The sequence below is a fragment of the Panicum virgatum genome, chromosome 3N (genome assembly GCF_016808335.1).
Source record: "Panicum virgatum strain AP13 chromosome 3N, P.virgatum_v5, whole genome shotgun sequence".
Taxonomy (NCBI): Eukaryota; Viridiplantae; Streptophyta; class Magnoliopsida; order Poales; family Poaceae; genus Panicum; species Panicum virgatum.
The window spans coordinates 26453538-26473570 of NC_053147.1; the positions used below are offsets into that span (position 1 = coordinate 26453538).

A 20033-nucleotide genomic window follows, 5' to 3' on the forward strand; every position below is an offset into this window, starting at 1 on the left:
TCTCCATAGATTCCAAATCCACTTCACCCGAAGCTCCTCCACCTCTCTAGCGCCCTTCCCAACCCCACCAAACCTAGCCCCAAGTCTCATCTCGCCGGTAATCGGAGGTTCCCCAGCCGCCAGCCATTAAAGCCGCCCGAGCTCCACCTCAACGTCGAACTCCCACCTCCGGTCCCCGTTTTCTTCGCCCAGTAGCTCAAATCGACTCTAGGTGAGACACTAATGCTCGTGCTCTCCACGTTCCCTCGCGTTCGCATGATTTCCACGCTCGTTCCACGCCATGCCGCCGCCGGTCGAGGTGCTTGCCGCCGCCGTACGCTGCGCGCCACGCTCGCCCCCCCCCCGCCACGATTGCACGCGCACCGGAGCTGCACGGCCGCACTGGTGCTCGCCCCACCGCCGGGACAAGCGCGCCGCCGCCTCCCTTGCTTTGCGCCGCCGCTAGGGCACCGTCGTCGCCGGCCACCCCACCGCCTGGGGGCGCGCGCGCGGGCCCCACCGGGCCGCTGCTGCTGCGCCGCCGCGCGGACCGCCGCCGGCCAGCCGCCGCCGCGAGCCCCTTTTCCCCTGCGCCAGAGCGCCGCCGCACGCCGCGGCGTGCGTGGCCGGGCTGGGCAGACCGCCCCTCCCACTGACCAGTGGGGCCCGCTGGTCAGGGGAGGGAGTTAGGGGGGCTTTTCTTTATTTTGTTGTTTAATTTTGGTGTAATTTGTAAAATCCATATTAAATTAAGGAAAAATGTGAAAAAATATGAAATAAATTTTGTTGGATTTGTTAGAGTAAGATCTATGGAGGAAAAATATCCATGTTGGCAAAATAACCTTTTTACCCCTGCAAAAATTTAAATTGTGTTTAGTCTTGCTTAATTAGTTTCTATAGATCTGTTAATCTAAAAATTGTGAAATTTTTGCAGTAGCTTACTTTAAGTATTGTGATCCACCGTAAAATTTTCATATTCAGAGGACCTAGTTTAGTATATGAATATAAAATGTAACCAAACTTAAATATGTGTATAGGAATAATAATATTTTTACATGTAAAATTTTATACAAATTATAAGAGACAAGTAATAATGTCTTTGCTAGTCATGTTTTATTTTATAGTAAATCATGCTCTAATTGATAATTTGGCCTCTAATTGTTTCTAGCACTTAGGGTTAAAGTTAATTATCACCATACCTGCGTCATTTTATGTAAATTGTTAATTTGTTTAATGTTTATCTTCTAATGGAAAAGTCATGTTGGCATTTACTCATTGTCTCATATGCATGGCATTTACTCATTGTCTCATATGCATACATATAGAATCCGCGACCGAGGAAGTCGTGTACGAGGTGATCGCGGAGCCGCAGGAGCAGACGGAGCAAGCCCCGCAGGAGTTTCGTGACGACCCGGCCCAAGGCCCAGTGGACACTAGCACCGAGCAGCAGCCCGCAGGCAAGCCCCGGAGCATAATCTATTATTTTAACTTATGAAATGTTATATATATATATATACTTGATTATGCATTAAGTTTCTAGGTGTTGGATGAAATCCTAGTTGCATGATTCCTAGGTTCCATTGGTCGGAATACTAGTATGTGTATATCGTTATCCTTGCCATGCTAACAATAGGATTCGGTAGAAGTCGAGTAATTTCCTTATACTCGCGAGATATATGATGTCTTTATGATTTGATTATGGAATATTGGAATATGGAGGAAAGGAAAGAAATTGGAGACCGGCGGGAATTGTCTAGCCCCGTCTGTGTCGGTTAAGGACCGTACCATTGTCGGCCCTGCTGATCATATTTGAATTGTACTGACTGCATGCCGGGAGTAGGAGGCAGTCGAAACCGGTAAGCCTAGTACTGCCTTGTTTCGAAAGTACAGAACTTAGGGCAGTCGAGTGGCCGCGGAGAATTGGGATGCATATGTTTACTTTTGGTGGTCTCTCGTAGGGCTCGGTTGACTATATGCAGGTGGGGTGGTTCTGTAGTTCGAGGCGGGGAGAGGAATGGTTGGTTCGTATGGTCCGACGGGGCTAATACGTGCCGTGTTGGTTAGGTCCACCTTGCAAGGTTAAATCGGATCGATTCGCCGTCAGTCGCTCTCGGACATGAGCACCTTGATCTCCGAGTCACATCGTAGTAAGAACATGGAAGGGAATAAAATGATCAGTATAGTTGTACCTAATCAATTGTTTTTCCACACTGATTGGTATAGAAATGCAAACCGTAGAAAATAGGTACCCATTCCTAATCTTGAGCTAAAATATTAAAAGTAAGGACTCACTCTTATTTGCTTTTCCGCAAAATAACCCACAGCCAGAAAGCCGTGCATGTCTAGATAATGGGCGATATATACCCATAGTCGGGTAAGTCTTGCGGAGTATTAGTATACTCAGGGTTGTGGCTCAAACTATTTCAGGTCAGGATGAGATAGACTTCTGCCCTTGTTGTGCTAAGTTCATCCAGCTTGACGCGGATGGTTGGGAGGTGGCCGGACCAGATGCTTAGTCCTTACTAGTTACCAAATCACACACCTGTGGGCTGAGTGTGTGATTCGATACTGCGTTTCATGTATTATAGACGTCAGGTTTCCTATATCGGACTTTGTTTTAAAATAAAGTTGCTCTTGTATATTATTTATGTAATTAAATCAGGTTTGTAGAACTTAATGTACTCTACTCGGTATTGTAGTTGTATTTATATGTACTCGTTATGTTTGTACTGCCTGTGCTCACCTTCGCGTGAGATTACTGGTGTTTGTTTCGATCAGAAGGTTCGTTCCGAAAGAACTGTCAAATTAAATCGTTAAGCTAAATGTGTCTTATGTGTTTAAATGATGGTCATTTAGTGCAGCGTAGCGCTGGGCCCGGGGTTGCGGGTGCGTGCATTGTTTAACCGGAGCACGTCGAATTGATTGGTTTTAGTGCAGCGTAGCGCTGGGCCACCACCGGGGATGGCTGCTGCTGCCTGCATGCACCTTCCTGTTCGGCACGAGTCGGTGCTAAAATATTGTTTCCTCATTGATCCATGTCCATGCATGCATGCATGGCGCGCGGCGGCGGCCGGCGCGAGCTAGGAGTTGCGAAAAGGCCGCGGGGGTGGGGGTGGCTGCCGCCCGTGGAAGCTGGTGATCGGCGACCAACCCCCACGCCTCGCAGCTGCGAGGAAACGGGTCAGAGAGAGCCTGGCCAGCTGAGATCGAGGAGGCCCGCAGCCGCCGCGAGCAGTGTGTCTTCAGTGTTGTTCCTTTGCCTGTATGTAAGAAAAATGACCATTAGATCATTATTTTATGATTTTGATGATTAAGTAACAATTCAATCAATAGAATTAATGAGTTTATTAAGTGAACATTAATAGATCTCAGGGATGAAGCAAAAAGGCCAAACAAAACAAAACACGAAGAAAAAACTCAAAGAAACACTGAATTGGACGAGTTTTGGAGAAACAGTGTGTAACAACCCAGTTTTTATCACTATTGATGGAAATGCAAGACAACCCTCTAGAACATTCTCCACTAAACAAGAGTGGGATATTTTTCATGGAGTACTCTAGAATTGGTAAAATGTTAGAATATTTTGGAATTCTCTAGAAGGAGGACACTTGTCCTAATACCATGGCTCCCCTTGGCCTATAAATAGAGCCCCCCTCCTTGCCATGGCATCCATCCATGAGCAAGGTAGATGAGTTGTGGTAGGGCTAGAAGGGTGAGTGCTAGGCTAGCCACTTAAAGGTGTGTTCCTTTGTAACTTTGTTGCTCCAATAAGATAAGTGTCTTTATAAGTGTTAGTCTCCCGGTTAAATTTAAGTACTTAGTGTATAAGTTGTGATCCATCGAAGGTTGGCTCTGCCACCTGGGATCACAAAAGGGTCTGGGCTTCATCGAAGGTTGGCTCTGTCACCCGGAAGCCAGCTTCATCTGTTGGTAGGCTCTGCCTCCCGTAAGCAAAAGGCGGCTCTGCCGTCAAAAGGATCCGGTACACTAAGTAACTAGAAGCTGACCAACTCTGAAGTGAGTTGGTGTGTCATAGGGGTAGATCCTCAACTTAGTGGGTATTAGGGCCACCTCAATTTCCAACAATCACTAAAATAAAACTTATGTTGCAATTAAACTAGTAACGTAAAATAATACTAACATTATATGAGGTATTACATAACTATTAGGCAAACTATTTTATACTCTTGCCTTGCGTTAGTACATTCGTTCCCTTCAGTAACCAGCATATGCATGCTTACACCTACGACAAAAATCATCTCGTCTCTTTCCATAGAAGCCTCTCGAGTCACCGTACCACGCCATAATTCCCAGACAATCATGACAGCGCCTACCTCCTTCGCCATAACTTCATCATCCCCTGGAAGCCACAGAGTACCCACACCATTGACCTTGAAATGACCCGTCATGGCAGCACTCACTCCATTTCCTGGAAGCCGGCAAGAGTGCTCACAATATTAAATAATCCGTCATGCAAATATGGCGGCACCCACATCGCCATAAATCGGGGTCGTCGCGCACAGTGCCGGTTGAGATTTTTTCCCCGCCGCGCGAACCGCCTCACCTCGTCTATAAAAGAAGCCGACGCCCCCTCCCTGCCGTCCTCACCCGCGCTCGCTCTCGCTCGCTCACGCGCGACAGGCCGGCCCCACAACGGGACCGCGCACTGCCGTTGGCACCATGCCGTGTCGCCCACCTCCGCGTCCCCACCTCACCCACGCCGCTGTAGCGTCCTCGCCGGCTATGCCGCCTCGACGCTCGCGCCTTCAGCGCTGCCACTGTTCGCATTGACGACGAGCTGCCGCAGCCCACGCCGTCGCCCGTCCCTGCACGACGCCGCTGCTGCTCTCCTCGCCTATAAAAGGAGCGAGGCTGTGACGAGCCCCAACATCAGCCCAAGCACACCGAGCCGCTTCGCCCCGCTAGCTGAACCACTCCTCACGAGCCCAGCTCACTCACGAGACGAAGCCCCAACAGCTGACCCTCTTCCTCTAGCTGTTCCGCGCCAAGGTGAGATGGCAGGCAGCTCCCCGACCATTAACTCCGCAATACTAATAAAGGCCCAAAACACCCATCAGACCGTGTGCACTTAATCCAAATTATTTTATTTTCAGAATTGAATACCAACCAATATTGTAAACTCAATATCTCCTTCATATCAACTCCTTTTCACGTAACTCTTTTTCCTAAACTTTCCTCAAATCATATACTATCTATTCCTCCTATTTTCATCTCCATTTGAGCTTATTTTATAGCTTACTTGTGTTTGTTTGCCGGTTGTGCTGTTTTCGCCCGTAGATCACGGAGTGACCGAGGAGGAGCCTGCCAAGGAGTACGAAGGCCAGTACCGCGAGCCGGAGCCAGAAGACCCGTACCGCGAGCAGGAAGCCGCCGCCGCCGATGCGTACGTAAGCGAAGGCAAGTTTCATCGACCCCTACGTGAGCGGTTGCATCCATATGAGGACGTCTAGTTGTAGCCCTGGTTTAGGATTGATTACATATATCGGTACTTGAGTGATTGAGTGTGCTCATACATGCATATGAGTAGTTATGCATATCCAGAGTTGATACTAGGATATGAAGGGATTTGGCTGCGGCTAGGGCTGCTGGGTATGCTGGAGCCGGCGCTACCGTGGTGGTAGACTGGCAGGTGAGTGCTATCGTGGTGGTAGGCTCGAGTTGACATGTTGAGGGATGGTTGCTGCCCTGGTGAACCATAAGGACCGAGTTGTTTTGACATCTAACCTAGCTTACTTTAGTACGACCACAGGTTCCGGTATGGGCCGGACTTAGCCTAATCCCACTAGTTAGCCTGACGGTCGCAGGGATGGTTTATGGGTATAGACCATTGGGGTCAGGGCCCGAGGGTTTGTGCAGCCGGGCTGGGGCGTGACCACGGTTGGGTGTCGGCTATATCGGTTGTCCGTTCAGGCAGTCGATCGTGTGGGTACAGTGTACGACCTCTGCAGAGTGTACAATTCATTCGAATGGTCCGTGTCCACGGTATGAACATGCTATGGTGTGGTCCTGGCAACTAGTGAGCTACCTACTGGGGGCTGTGTCTGGAAGGGTTTGCATACTGTTAGTTGCATTTAAATTGTGTTTAATATGTGTCGTGCATGTCATCTCCCCTCCCGTAGGGCGAGGTGGAGCTTGCTGAGTACTTTTGTACTCACCCCTGTTGATTTTCTCAAGAGGATCCTGACTTTGTGCCGGAAGACTGCGAGTAGATCGTGCCCGCACCCAAGCTTTTCGAGTGGAGCCGTGATGGATGAAGAGCTAGTCCTGCATGTCGTTATGCTAGTTGTTATCTTATGGTTGTTCTGTGTAGCTTTGTGTTGTCACTTTACTCCTCATGTACGTGTTAAATAAAGCTCTGTATGACTCTGAACTCCACTTGATGTAACATGTATTGTGCCGGAGATTTAATTTGGTAAATAATATATGGTTTAGCCTTGATCTTCGGGTCGGGGCGCTTCACAGTGGCACCGGATACACCGGTGACACTGCACCGGTCTAACTGATAGGCAACGGATACACCAGTGCCATACCACCGGTGGAATGAGCCATGCAATGCTCAGGCTATGTGGAGAAAAGTAAGTATCACCGGATGCACCGGTGATGTTAAGTGGGAGCCTCGGTGCAACCACCATACTATCACTCAGAGAGCATGTCAAGTGGATGTGAAGAAGTTTCTTCAGCACCGGTTGAACCGGTGGTGCATTAGGCACGGCACCGGTGTAATTTCAAGACAGAAGCTGAAGATTTCTTCAGGACCGGATGAACCAGTGAAGCACCGGTGCATGGGACCGGTCTAACCGGTAACTGCCACGTTAGCTGTCAGAAGGCCAACGGATAGTGCAGAGCCGTGAGTGACCGGATGCACCGGTGCCCTACCACCGGTCTATCCGGTACCCACACAAAAAAGTGGCCAACGGCTTTTAACGGCTCTATATACTTGGAGGCCTATATATATGTGTTCCCCCGACTATTTTGGAGTTGCTGGAGTTCAGGAACATCACACCCACACCCAAAAATATCTACAAGCCATCCAAGAGCTTAGTGATCATATCTTTAGTTCTTAGCATACTTTAGAGAGTGTTGTGAAAGATTAGCTCTTTAGAGAGTGAGAGAGCAAGGCTTTGTGCCCTTGTGCTGTGGTTCTTTAGTGAACCAAAAGAAGATTTTGGTGCGCCGGCCCCTTAGAGCATTGATGGCTCGCCGGCACGTCATCGACCCTCCGACTTGGTGTGGAACGGCGACGACAATCTTGTGCGGGGGACGTGGAGACCCCCATCCTTTGGGAAGAAGTTTCTTAGTGGAAAACGAGATCAAGGTGACCGTGGTTGAGTCCGCGGAAGAGACTTGATTGCCGGGAAGCGATACTCTTTGTGAGTGCTTCAACAACGTGGATGTAGGTGTGCCTTTGTAGCTAACCGAACCACGGGATAAACACCCGTGTCAAGAGTTTGCTTTCTCCTATTCCGCTATTTACGTTTCCGCATTTCATACTTGTAATTCTTGTTTATTTTCATATAATAGTTTCTTGATAGAATAGGCTATAAATTGCTTAATTCTTTTAGGATATGGATTTCACATTAGAACAATCTTAGTTGCACATATAGATAGCATGTTTTAGTTTAATATTGTGCATTTTAGTTGGAGCCATAGATTAAGTTTTTAAGTTGACTAAACTCTCCCCCTCTTAGACTAGAGGACCCGATCCGGTCTTTCACCGTGCTTTGTTTGTTGGGAAGACTACACATACCTTGTTAATCTAGCTAGCTACTAGTCCGTGATTATGCAGGCGGAGAACAGCAGCAGGCCGCGAGAAAAGCACAGTATGGAGTCCATTTCGGAGTTAATGGACTCGCGCAGGCTCAACCAATCCATAAGCCCAGAAAAGCAAAGCCCAATCAGCCCAACTTGCAGCCGGCTAATCTTCTTTCGTGCCTCAGCACTCAGCAGTCAGGACACGGCGACCAAGTTAGTTAGCGCTCCACGAGCTTTTCTTTTTCCTTTTTCTTTATTTTATTTACTAGTTGAATTCTCGTTGCTACTACGGGAGCTAAATAGTTAAATTTAAAACGATGTAAATATGCTAACAAATAACAATATAATCTTATCGTTCCAAAAAGTATCGACTAAATTTGCGAACGTTTATGCTCCACGAGTTGACGAGATCACCGCGGCGCCAGTGCTTCCGTCTGGCTCGCCTTCTCACGCATCAACCTCAAGCCGTCCGTGGGAGATGGGAGTCCTCATCTCTACTGTTGCTTTATTTGCTGTCAGCTCAGTTTCCCGAATTTCAATTTAACTCCCATACCCTCTAATCTCTTTCTCATCTGCCGATCATAAATAATCAATTAGGATCAGGGGTCTTTGACTCAGGGCTCAAATAAGGTAGTTTGGGCTTCACAGTTATGCTAAGTCCATATCATCGCATCCAGGTTCGATCACAAAACAAATTTCCACTCTTCATTGGTTACTGTCAACATCTCTCACTAGCATCTTTGTTTCTTTATCAGTTTTGTTTTCTATTTGTGATTTGTGATACAGGTACGCCTACTTATTTCTCAACACTTCTAGAGTTAGAAAAATGATTGGAGAGATAATTGCACTTAAAAATACATGATGACATCGAGAAAAATGTTGATTTGTCATTTTCGTGGAGGATGGAGCTGTTACACTAGTACACCTGGGTGAACATATGCCACCACCCATAATTATAACCTCGGATACCGACTCGTCATGATGAGTTCTTACCCAGCATATCATTGCTATCGATTTTTTGCGGATGCACCCGCTTGGCATTTTGGCACAAATAACCTCTCTCTCTCTCTCTTTTTTTGAAAAATGAGCATATAAGTTGGGCCAGTTGAGAGATTATAAGCTCATTCCGGATGTGACATATTGACATGTCTGGTCTATGGTGGAGTCATGGAGAAGTAACTGAAAGACCAATTGTAGAATATGGCAGTTAACACTAGCATATCAGATGTTCATGCTCTAGTGAAGTACTCCTACCCCCTAGTGAAGTACTCTCTCCATCCCAAAATTCAAGTTATTTTAAAAATTCTATGACAGATTGAAATGGCCATTGTTACCGCTATTTATTATCTATATTTGTCACTAAATGATTCTTAACATGCATGTTATAAATAGGGCAAAATGGCTTGTTTTTGGATAAAATTTGAATTCTAAGATGACTTGTATTTTAGGACGGAGGGGAATATGTTGCAACGTGCAAGTCTTAGCACAGATGTTCCTAGCTCAGGTTGTATCATCTTCGTCATACTTTTTTATGTTAAGCTCGACAACTATTTTAGATTCATAAATGTGTTCCAATTTTATAAAACACATTCTATCTTATCATAAAAAAACATAGCATTTTAATTAAAATAAAAAACCAAATGGTTTATGACTCATTACTTTTTTAATTAGAAATTTGTGTATGAAATGTGATGTCATCAAGTCACGTGGGCTGTATCCAGCTAAATGGAAAATAAAAGGGGACAAGTTATGCACTTTCTGGATAACCATCACTTTCGTGATGTCTAATCGCGGCTAGAGCGAGATGTCTAATCGTGTGTTTAGATCACTTCGCAAAAAAAATTTGAATTTTTTTTTGTTAATTTAAAGTATTAAATAAAATCTATTTACAAAACTTTTTGCTCGGATGAGCTGTAAATCGCGAGACGAATCTAATGAGCCTAATTAATTCATAATTAATCCATAATTAGCAGGTGGTTACTGTAGCATCACTGTTATAAATCATAGACTAGTTAGGCTCATTAAATTTATCTCGTGATTTACAACCAATCCATGCGAAAATTTTTGTAAATAGATTTTATTTAGGAAAAATTAGATCTATACCATTAAAATATTCCAATGTTTGATATATATCATCGTGACCCACGTGTCATTGACTCCTGTGAACCCCACATGTCAGTGAGATAACGATGGTATATATCTAACTTTGAGATCTTTTAATGGTACAAATCCAAATTTCTCTATTATTTAATACTCCATGCATGTGTCTAGATATTCGATGTGTTGTTTTTTGGTGTAAAATTTTAGAATCTAAACTCACCCAATATAGAATCAGGATGAGATTGATAATATGCTGAAGATGTTTGTATCTCCGAAATGACAGTTTCAATATGATGGATAATCTGCTGAAGATGATTTGAGATAAGGATCTTACTAAGTCCAACATGTCCTTTTACAATTTTTAATATGGTGGGTGGCTTATTTACTTCCCTTTCCTCCACGGATATGCCGTGTCTCCAAGAAGTTATGCCTAAAGCAAAAACTTAGGCCCATAAATCAATCCATTTCGTTAGGTTGATTTGAAAATTATGTTTCATGTATATCTTCTTTTTATTTTTAAACTTACAACCAAAAAATGCCCGTTGCGGACTTGCGGTTGCGGGCGGGTCGGCACCCCGCACCCGTTTGAAATTTGAATGCACGACGAGCCCGAACCGAGCAAACAACAGAAAACGCAGGGGGCGCTCGAACACAAAAAGCAAAGCACACGGCCCATTGACATGCGGGCCCAACCGTACTGGGGTCCACGCGCCAGCGGGGCGATCCTTCGCCTGCCGTCCGTCGTGGGCTCGTGGCCCAGGCTGTCGTTCCGCTCTATAAAACGAGCAGAGTGGGAGAAGCCCAAACCCTAGCCGAGTTCCGCAGAGAAAGGCGTCTTCGTACTCGCCTCTCTCCGCGCTTCAAAGCTTCTCCTCCCATTTCCCACCGCCGCCGCCGCCCACCCTTCCGACGACACCATGAGGGAGTGCATCTCGATCCACATCGGCCAGGCCGGTATCCAGGTCGGAAACGCGTGCTGGGAGCTGTACTGCCTCGAGCATGGCATTCAGGTACAGATCCGTCCATTTCCCCTACCGTTCTCGCGCTGTAGCGGTAGATATGTGTTGGATCTTGGTGTTCTCGAGGTCGGCGCGTTCCCGAATTTGGTGGATCTGAGTGTGGGAGGGAATTGCATTTGGAGTCGTTTGAACTGTGTGCGGATCTGGTGACTGAAAATGTTCTGTTCGCGTAACTGCTGTCGATCTTGCCGGATTCGTCCTCCCCTTGTGGTAGATCTGAACAATGTAGCTTTCCATTCGAAAAAGGGCAGTTCCTTTGGTTCTGTTTGATTAGATGCGCCGTTAGTTTGTATCAGTTAACTTTAAACGCATGAGCAATGCATTCGTTCTTAACTGCTCTGTTCATATTTTCGAGGCTTTGCGTGCATGATGAAATTTCGCAGGTCATTGTTGTAGATCTGATAATACTGCGACGCGATTTCGAATTGTATGCTCGAGTCAGTTAGCTCGTCTTAGTTTTAATGTTCACCCCATGGATCTGTTTTAATGCAGTTATGGTTTCAATCAAGTGTGTCTAAATGTTAATGAGACAGTTTCAAAATAATGAGTCATAGGAAGCCTGAAGCTGATGTCATGGGATGAAATTTGTCTGCCAGTTGTAGGATTCAATTGTATCTTTTATCCATGTCTTGGTGGCAATGCCTGTACTAATATTCAAATAATTTAATGGGGATATGTCTTGCATACTTGTAAATATGTGCTGTTTAGATGTTCTTCAGGGTCATTTGTTTCCCTGTGTTAGGTGTGACATTAGCTTGTATCTGACCTGTTGATATTGTAGTGTAAGTTTCTGCATTTGAATTGTTTATTCTTTTGCATCACTAACTCTGATCTGTCTGTACCATTCAGCCTGATGGTCAAATGCCCAGTGACAAGACAGTTGGAGGAGGTGATGATGCATTCAACACCTTCTTCAGTGAGACTGGCGCTGGGAAGCATGTCCCCCGTGCTGTGTTTGTTGATCTTGAGCCCACTGTCATTGATGAGGTGAGGACTGGCACTTACCGCCAGCTTTTCCACCCTGAGCAGCTCATCAGTGGCAAGGAGGATGCTGCCAACAACTTTGCCCGTGGTCACTACACCAGTAAGTAATCTGAACTTGACTGACCATTGTTTCCAGTTGCGCATTCTTTAATGAACATCTGACTTAACTTTGCTTGTTGCTTGTCTTTCAGTTGGCAAGGAGATTGTTGACCTATGCCTTGACCGCATCAGGAAGCTTGCCGACAACTGCACTGGTCTCCAGGGCTTCCTCGTGTTCAATGCTGTTGGTGGAGGAACGGGCTCTGGCCTTGGTTCCCTCCTCCTTGAGCGCCTGTCTGTTGACTATGGCAAGAAGTCCAAGCTCGGGTTCACTGTGTACCCATCTCCCCAGGTCTCCACCTCAGTTGTTGAGCCATACAACAGTGTCCTGTCCACACACTCCCTCCTCGAGCACACTGATGTTGCTATCCTGCTTGACAATGAGGCCATCTACGACATCTGCCGCCGCTCCCTTGACATTGAGCGCCCAACCTACACTAACCTCAACAGGCTTGTGTCTCAGGTACATATATTTCCTTCTCTGATCATTGTGTTGTGGTAAAAGCTGTTATCTGAACTTGACTCCAAGACTAACAATATTGTTGTTACACTGTTATGCCACAGGTTATCTCATCTCTTACTGCCTCCCTGAGGTTCGATGGTGCTCTGAATGTTGATGTGAATGAGTTCCAGACCAACTTGGTGCCCTACCCAAGGATCCACTTCATGCTTTCATCCTATGCGCCAGTGATCTCTGCTGAGAAGGCCTACCATGAGCAGCTGTCAGTCGCTGAGATCACTAACAGTGCCTTCGAGCCATCCTCCATGATGGCCAAGTGTGACCCTCGCCATGGCAAGTACATGGCCTGCTGCCTCATGTACCGTGGAGATGTTGTGCCCAAGGACGTGAATGCTGCTGTGGCCACCATCAAGACCAAGCGCACCATCCAGTTTGTGGACTGGTGCCCGACTGGGTTCAAGTGCGGCATCAACTACCAGCCTCCCAGCGTGGTGCCTGGCGGTGATCTGGCCAAGGTGCAGCGCGCTGTGTGCATGATCTCCAACTCCACCAGTGTGGTTGAGGTGTTCTCCCGCATCGACCACAAGTTTGACCTCATGTACGCCAAGCGCGCCTTCGTGCACTGGTATGTGGGTGAGGGCATGGAGGAGGGTGAGTTCTCGGAGGCCCGTGAGGACCTTGCTGCGCTGGAGAAGGACTATGAGGAGGTTGGTGCTGAGTTTGACGATGGTGAGGAGGGTGACGAGGGCGATGAGTACTAGACGACCCTTCCTGGTGCTTCTCTGTCAGGCCTGCGTGCTGCTACTATCCAGTGATCTGCCTGAGTGGCTCGTACTATTGTGTTATGTTTTGTCTGTCTGTTTGAACTTTGAGTCGTTCATGTGTGGTTTACAACACCTGATGTTGTAAGAGTGTAAGACTCGAATGTTGGTTTTCCTTTTCGCTACTGGGTACTATGAATGTTTGTTATGATCAATAATAGTGTCTGTGCTGCTTCACTTATTATCTTGTCAGTTTCGTCACATCTGTAAATCTTTGTTTCGCTGTTGTTTGGGGAGTGCCTGATGCGTTTCTTGTAGTGTAGCTCTAGGAAAAATCTTACTTGGTAAAGCGTTTATCTCATGTTTGGTGCTGTGGAAAACCTTATCAACGCCGACGGCTGTTACACTTGCCAGGCTAGCTGTGGTCGATTTGCACTGCGTGCTGCTTGCAACTTTGCAAGCAAGCAGTGACCGGTGGGAGGGATTTGGATTGCAAGCAAGCAGTGACCGGTGGGAGGGATTTGGAAAACTGAAGGTGTCTGAACTCTGAACGTCCAAACCCCCTGTGGCCTACTGGCCTGTGCCATTTCTTCCCGAAAGTAGCTACAAGAAGCAGTTGCCCTATGAGTGGAATTACTTGCTTTGTGCGTCCTATGAGTGGATGTATGTGGCAACAGTGCTTGACTTAGGGTTAGTATGGTTCAACACTGCATTGGCTTTAGCCTCCAACAAAATAAAACTTTGTTGAAATGAGCTTACAAGTGGCGGAAAACATTTTCACATTTGCTTTCCAGAAAGGAAAAAAAAAGAGATTTACAAAGAATGACAAATTAAAAAAGTTACACATGAATCACCACAATTGATTGAAGAAAAAACGAAACACATCATACTGAACCAGCAGAGTCTTCAGTAGCCTTTGCCATTGACCCTCCGGCAATGTTTCCTAATCTCTCCATCCCTCCCTGTTAGGGGGCCGATGTTGCCCATCTTAATCATGGACGCCGCGAAGTTCCTGAAGAAATCCTTCTGGTTGCTTGCGAACCGATGAACAATGGGAGCAGTCGTCGGCGCCGCGGCAGGGCCGGACAGCATGACCTGGTCGGAGGGGAGCTGGGCGCGGCCTTCCAACAGGTTGCCGTAATACTTGTTGTCGAAGAGGTTGGGTGTGACCTCGTCCAGGTTCTCCAGTGTGCCCTCAGGTTGCCCGGCCGTGCAGTTCTGCCGTGTGAACTGACACTGCACTTTGACGAATGTGTGCGCTCCTGAATTAGGAAATTTTTTGTTGAAATCAGTATGCGCGTCGTAGAACGAGTTTTTGTCGAGGTTTGAATTGTCTTATTATTGGTTGAAATATGTTGAACAATTATGTGTTTACATTACCTTGGAGGGCGACGAGGTCAGTGTCGTCCAGGTTGACGTTCCTGAACTTCTCCTGGAGGACGTCCAGGGGGTCGAAGAAGTTGGGCAGGTTTCTGGCGCTCTCGATGTTGGTCGTCGTGCCGTCTCGCCGGCCGAGCAGCACACTCCATCGTGGCCCTCCAGCCTGCACGCAGAGTTCCATGATTTCGTCAGTTGAGGAAACACTAAACTAAGCTTGGACAAGGTCGGGAAGAAGCGAGAGATACGGGGCGCTTACGAGTTCGACGGAGATCTCCGCCGCGAGGGCAAGGATGTCGGCGCAGGAGACGATGCCGGGGCACGCGTGCTCGAGCGCGGCCTTCATGTCGTCGACGACGGGAAAGCCGCGCGCCGAGTTGTCGTTGGCGGGCACGGTCTTCTCGGTCTGGATCGCCGGGAGGTCGTCGTCCAGCAGAAGCGAGCCGTCGCAACCCTGAAACATTTGGCGTTCGTTGCATGTCAGATCAGTGATGCAATGCGGGTACCAATCATCAAGCACGGGCGGAGGCGGCGTTGGTGCTCACGTTGACGAAGCAGTCGTGGAAGTGGAGGCGGATGAGGCTGGCCGGGATGCGCGGGTCCGAGACGCGCGCGTCCTGGATGACGCGGCGGACGACGTCGTGGGCGCCGGGGCACGACGCGTCGTAGAACGCGGAGCTCAGCGCCACGCCGCCACCGGCGCTAGCGGCGCCGGCCAGGGCGAGCAGGAGGGCGCAGTGCGCGGCCAGCAGCAGCGCAAGAGAAGCGGAGCAAGACGAAGCCGCCGCCATGGGCGCGCGCGTATCCGTTTCCCGCTCTGAGTTGCCGCGTGAGCACTGGAGACTGAGGCTAGCCGCCCGTACTACTGACAAGCTCTGCCAAGCTGCTCTCCGGCGATGTCGCTCGTTGCAACTGTGATCGTGGAGAGAGTCGGAGGTGGATGTGTGTGGGGATTGTCGACGGGTGCGACATATTTATAGCTAGCCTGGCGCTCGGTTTGATTACTCATAAGGCGCCCGGACCTTTTCTGCTGGGACGGGGTCGGGTGCGCGTTTGACTGACACGTTCGATTCCGTACGCCGGAGCTGGGCGATCGGATTAGTTTAGCGGCGGCGGTGATGGCTGCGGCACGCGGTTGATGCTGGGTATTAAAAAATGGTTTCGATGTTGACGGGATGAGGCGATGAACGGCGGCGGCGAGGGGAGAAGCGGTCGCGCCGGGTGACGAGCGGTATGAAAACGAAAGGTGCGCGGAACCCTGCGCCATTCCTCTTCCCGAAAGTGGCAAAAGCGAAGCCGTGGGAGCGTAGGGCCAGCAGCGGGTGCCGCTGCCGATCGGCGACCAACCGAGCAAAGTGTGGCGGCGGCCTCCCAACGGCGTGTTAAATGTTGCAGACCTGCAGTTGTAGTATCTCGTTCAGCCCGTGCTTCTTTTTTGTTTTATAAGAACTCAACTCGTAGTTTCTTGGATGGATCATGCAGGTGCAATGATGCATGTATCTGTAGTCTATCTGGTGGTGGGTTGTTGCGATCCCTCCATTATACGAGTTTCTGCGGTCATACTTTTCGCAGCTAGCGTGCATTTTTTTCACAGGACGAGACGAAGTTCATTTTACCTTGTTCAACACAATTGCTCGAGTCAGGGTTTTTTCCCACTTAACTGCAATATCAGAATCAAGGCACTCTCAGAACAAATATACTATCGTATCCGTAATTTAAATATGAACGGATGATTTTATTTACCCTACCGGTTTGGAAGTTTTCTTTTTTCTTTTTACAGTGCTTAAAAACTCTAAATTTAGCTAGATTATACCTAGACTCTTAGATTTGCTCTTAGTGACATTATCTATAGGTTGGGTTTGGGATTTGGCACTGCCTTGCTCAAGTTTCAGCCTTATTTCCTTTCTTTTGAACTTTTATCTCTTGCAGTGGTTGGGTGCACTATCTTAACTATCACGTAAAAAGACCAAAATGGTTCCTCTCTAGGCATCTTTGGCGACGTTGTACCTCTTTTGCAGGTCCAGTTGTTAGGTTGGCCTTGGTTTGGGCTGCAGAGTTGGAGGTGTTCTGCTGCTGGGTGTTTTGGTTGTATTTTTTCAGTTTTTTTTTCTCTGTTTTTAGTTCTTTGTGATCTTGTGTTGGTCAAGCACTGTTTGGCCGCATCAAGAATTGTCTGTAAACTGTTTTCTTCTTAATGAAATACGTGCTCAGGCACGGTCGCGAAAAAAAAATCTTGAAATAAAGTTCCATCATCTAAAAAAACTATAAATTGCCCATAGTTTACATATCTACAGGTCTGAGGTAGTGTATTCGTGCATAGTCATTTGTACGATTTTGTGGATCATATTAAATCATCCATTTGTATTCAAAGACACAAGATACTAGATCATACTATCAATAACATCAAAATAACCCTAGGTTAATCAAAGCCAGTTTTGTGCAGAAATACTAGCGTTTTTAAAAGAGTTTGTTAAAAGACACACAAAATTCAAATGAGTTGTCAAATGTATCAAATGAACTTCAATAGTTTCGTCCGATGCTTCATGTTATGAGCTACATTAATAAATAATGTAGTATATCTATTACTACTTAATCATTTGTATTATATGCCTTTTATTATAAAAACATTTTAATGAAAATTTAAAAGTACTAGAAATTTTTACCAATATTTTAAAAATTCAGGGTACTTTGTATCACTTGCATTTTTTTTGAAGTTTTTAGTCATTCAACTTGCATCTCAGACAAAACTGGCCTACACAGCATACACCACATCAACAAAACTGCTTTCGACTTCGGTTTTACTTGTTTTGCTTTGCCGTTTGGCCCAATTCCCAGGAAGCGGTTTAAGTGAAAATGAATTATGTTTTCTATCCTAGTTTCGTATAGGAGCCCCACCATGAGTGGATTGTGTCAACTCGGCTTGAGGGGTACATTTCCCTTTGTATTTTTCTTGACCTCTTGATGTCCCAAAACTAGGTCTAAGTTCAACATATTTGATTTTGTGTTTTCTCATGAAGGAACGATGTTGAACGTGTTAAAAAAAGAATAAATACAAAATTGTTTGATTTATTTCTCCTGAATATGTTGGATTTCTATATATCGATTCATACGATATTTGCTAAAAGAAATGCAAAGAATAGTTATTGGAATGCGTATATGAGTCGAGTAAAAACATTTTTACACTTGCTTCACGAAATGGCATGAGCGGATCAGCTCATACTTTACAAAAAGGAACGAAAAACGAATCAGAAGAATGATTTGTGCATGCATTATAATTGGAAAAAAAACATCAGTCTGAATCAGAGTCTTCAATAGCCTTTGCTATTGACCCTCCGGCAGTTCTTCCTGATCTCCCCATCCTTCCCTGTCAGCGGGCTGATGTTCCCCATCTTAATCATGGACGCCGCGAAGTTCCTGAAGAAGTCCTTTTGGTTGCTCGCGAACCGATGAACAATGGGGGCGGTCGTCGTCGGCGCCACAGGGTCGGACAGCATGACCTGGTCGGACGGCAGCTGAGCTTGGCCGTGCAAGAGGTTGCCGTAATACTTGTTGTCGAACAGGTTGGGAGTGACCTGATCCAGGTTCTCCAGTGCACCCTCAGGCTGCCCGGCCGTGCAGTTCTCCCGCGTGAACTGGCACTGCACTTTGCCGAAAGTGTGCGCTCCTGGAGCAGCAGAAATTTGCTGTTGAAATCAGTGTGCACACGGCGTAGAACGAGCTTTCTAGGCTTGTGGTGTATACAAAATTACATTGCAGGAAACTGAGATGCTTTGACTCGGTGTGTTTGTTTGTGTTACCTTGGAGGGCGACGAGGTCAGTGTCGTCCAGGTTGACGTTTCTGAACTTCTCCTGGAGAACGTCCAGGGCGTCGAAGGGGCTCGGCAGGTTCTTGGCGCTCTCGATGTTGGTCGTCGTGCCGTCCCGCCGGCCGAGCAGCACCCTCCAGCGTGGCCCTCCAGCCTGTGTCCGTGTCCATGATCCCGTCAGTTCAGGTGAGGAAGAGAAACTCGGAAACTCTAGCTGCGCCGATCAATGCAGGCTCTTACGAGTTCGACGGAGATCTCGGCTGCGAGGGCGAGGATGTCAGCGCAGGAGACGACGCCCGGGCACGCGTGCTCCAGCGCGGCCTTGATGTCGTCGACCACCGGGAAGCCGCGCGCCGAGTTGTCGTTGGCGGGCACGGCCTTCTCGGTCCGGATCGTCGGGAGGTCGTCGTCCAGCAGAAGCGAGCCGTCGCAACCCTGAAACAATTCGGCGACGTTCATGTCAGATCGATGGTACAATGCGGGTACCAATTGGCATTGAACAAACATGGGCAGAGGAATTGGTGCTCACGTTGACGAAGCAGTCATGGAAGTGGAGGCGGATGAGGCTGGCCGGGATGCGGGGGTCGGAGACGCGCGCGTCCTGGATGACGCGGCGGACGACGTCGTGGGCGCCGGGGCACGACGCGTCGTAGAACGCGGAGCTCAGCGCGGAGCCGGCGGCGCTAGGTGGGTAGCCGTGAGCCGAGGCGAGCATCAGGAGCCCGCAGAGCGCCGCTAGCAGCAGCACGAGCGGCGAGAAGCAGGAGGAAGAGGCCATCGTACGTGCAAGACCGATCACTGGAGACGCTGGATGGTTGGCTGCTTGCTAAATGCTCAGCGATTGTGGTTGCCGCTCGAACGCTTGGCTGTTGCAAACAGAGGTTGCAGAGATGGATGAGAGGGCAGTGGCCGGTGGCGCAATACTTATAGCCTGTCTCGACTGGTAACCGCGGGGACTTTTCGCCGGAGCAGCATCATTGGCGCGGCGCGTTTGACATGGTCCGCACGCCGGAGCTTGTCAAGTTGATTTCGTGTTGGCAATGGCGATGGGGGCCGATGGCTGCTGGGCACCATCCGCTCCGTCCCGCACGCGCTCGCTCGCTGCTAAAATATTGCTTCCTTCCAGGGGCGAGTGGAGTGAGGCATGGTGGCGGCGCGAGGAGAAGCGGTCGCGTTGCCGTTGAATGATGATGATGAATTGATGATTGCTTGCGTGCGCCGCAACGCTTAGGAAGACTCCTACTTATAATAAAAAAAAGGAAGACTCCTACTATAATAAAAAGGCAGAGCACCTGCCTAAAGAACGCTTGGGAAGCCACCCTTCAAAATAAAAAGGCAGAGCACCTGCCATTTTCATAAAAAAAACTTGAGAAGACACCCTTAGAGTAAGTATTATATCAAGCTGTAAAAAAGCTGAATGTAGAGATAGAGTAGAGAGTAGAGAAGCGGACTATAACCTTACTGGCGGCTTCAACACAAGAATTACAAGAAACTTTGTCAGAGACAAATGAACCACATGTTAATGATGAAGAGCTAACTATAGTATGAATATAAGCTCAGAAATAGGCTACAAAGATCTTTGCAGCCAAACAGTTGGCTATATTATTAATTTGTCTCTTAAAAATGCTTGGAAAGACACCTATCATTGTCCTTTTCGGGAGGTATGGAAATGGAA

At 47.6% G+C, this 20033-nt stretch overlaps 2 protein-coding genes across 4 annotated transcripts; one reads left to right on the plus strand and one right to left on the minus strand.

Annotated features, from left to right (window-relative positions):
* Positions 1–10639: 10639 nt before the first annotated feature.
* On the plus strand, positions 10640–13419 carry LOC120665400 (tubulin alpha-3 chain-like). Its single transcript, XM_039944961.1, has 4 exons — positions 10640–10862; positions 11721–11955; positions 12047–12417; positions 12519–13419. Exons 1-4 carry the CDS (start codon positions 10770–10772, stop codon positions 13173–13175), a joined length of 1356 nt encoding a protein of 451 aa, XP_039800895.1. The 5' UTR covers positions 10640–10769; the 3' UTR covers positions 13176–13419.
* A 469-nt stretch (positions 13420–13888) lies between these two features.
* LOC120665401 (peroxidase 2-like) lies at positions 13889–19423 on the minus strand. 3 transcript variants are annotated; one of them, XM_039944963.1, is made up of 4 exons: positions 18888–19423; positions 14812–15006; positions 14556–14718; positions 13889–14437 (listed from the first exon to the last, which is right to left on the minus strand). In XM_039944963.1, exons 1-4 carry the CDS (start codon positions 19134–19136, stop codon positions 14082–14084), a joined length of 963 nt encoding a protein of 320 aa, XP_039800897.1. In that variant the 5' UTR covers positions 19137–19423; the 3' UTR covers positions 13889–14081. The 3 variants fall into 3 exon arrangements, with proteins under 3 accessions (XP_039800897.1, XP_039800898.1, XP_039800896.1); XM_039944964.1 differs by lacking the exon at positions 18888–19423 and adding an exon at positions 15098–15482; XM_039944962.1 differs by lacking the exons at positions 13889–14437; positions 14556–14718; positions 14812–15006 and adding exons at positions 17696–18216; positions 18350–18512; positions 18599–18793 and having other exon boundaries at positions 18888–19411.
* Positions 19424–20033: the final 610 nt, after the last annotated feature.

What these genes read in the sequence shown, in the direction of transcription:
- LOC120665400 (XM_039944961.1), top strand. Translation starts at nt 10,770, where the DNA reads ATGAGGGAGTGCATCTCGATCCACATCGGCCAGGCCGGTATCCAGGTC. An exon ending in GCCTCGAGCATGGCATTCAG is followed by an intron (nt 10,863 to 11,720) that starts GTACAGATCCGT and finishes TGTACCATTCAG; the next exon opens with CCTGATGGTCAAATGCCCAG. An exon ending in TGCCCGTGGTCACTACACCA is followed by an intron (nt 11,956 to 12,046) that starts GTAAGTAATCTG and finishes CTTGTCTTTCAG; the next exon opens with TTGGCAAGGAGATTGTTGAC.
- LOC120665401 (XM_039944963.1), bottom strand. Translation starts at nt 19,136, where the DNA reads ATGGCCTCTTCCTCCTGCTTCTCGCCGCTCGTGCTGCTGCTAGCGGCG. An exon ending in TCCATGACTGCTTCGTCAAC is followed by an intron (nt 15,007 to 18,887) that starts GTGAGCACCAAT and finishes CAAATGTTTCAG; the next exon opens with GGTTGCGACGGCTCGCTTCT. An exon ending in CGGAGATCTCCGTCGAACTC is followed by an intron (nt 14,719 to 14,811) that starts GTAAGCGCCCCG and finishes CTCTGCGTGCAG; the next exon opens with GCTGGAGGGCCACGATGGAG.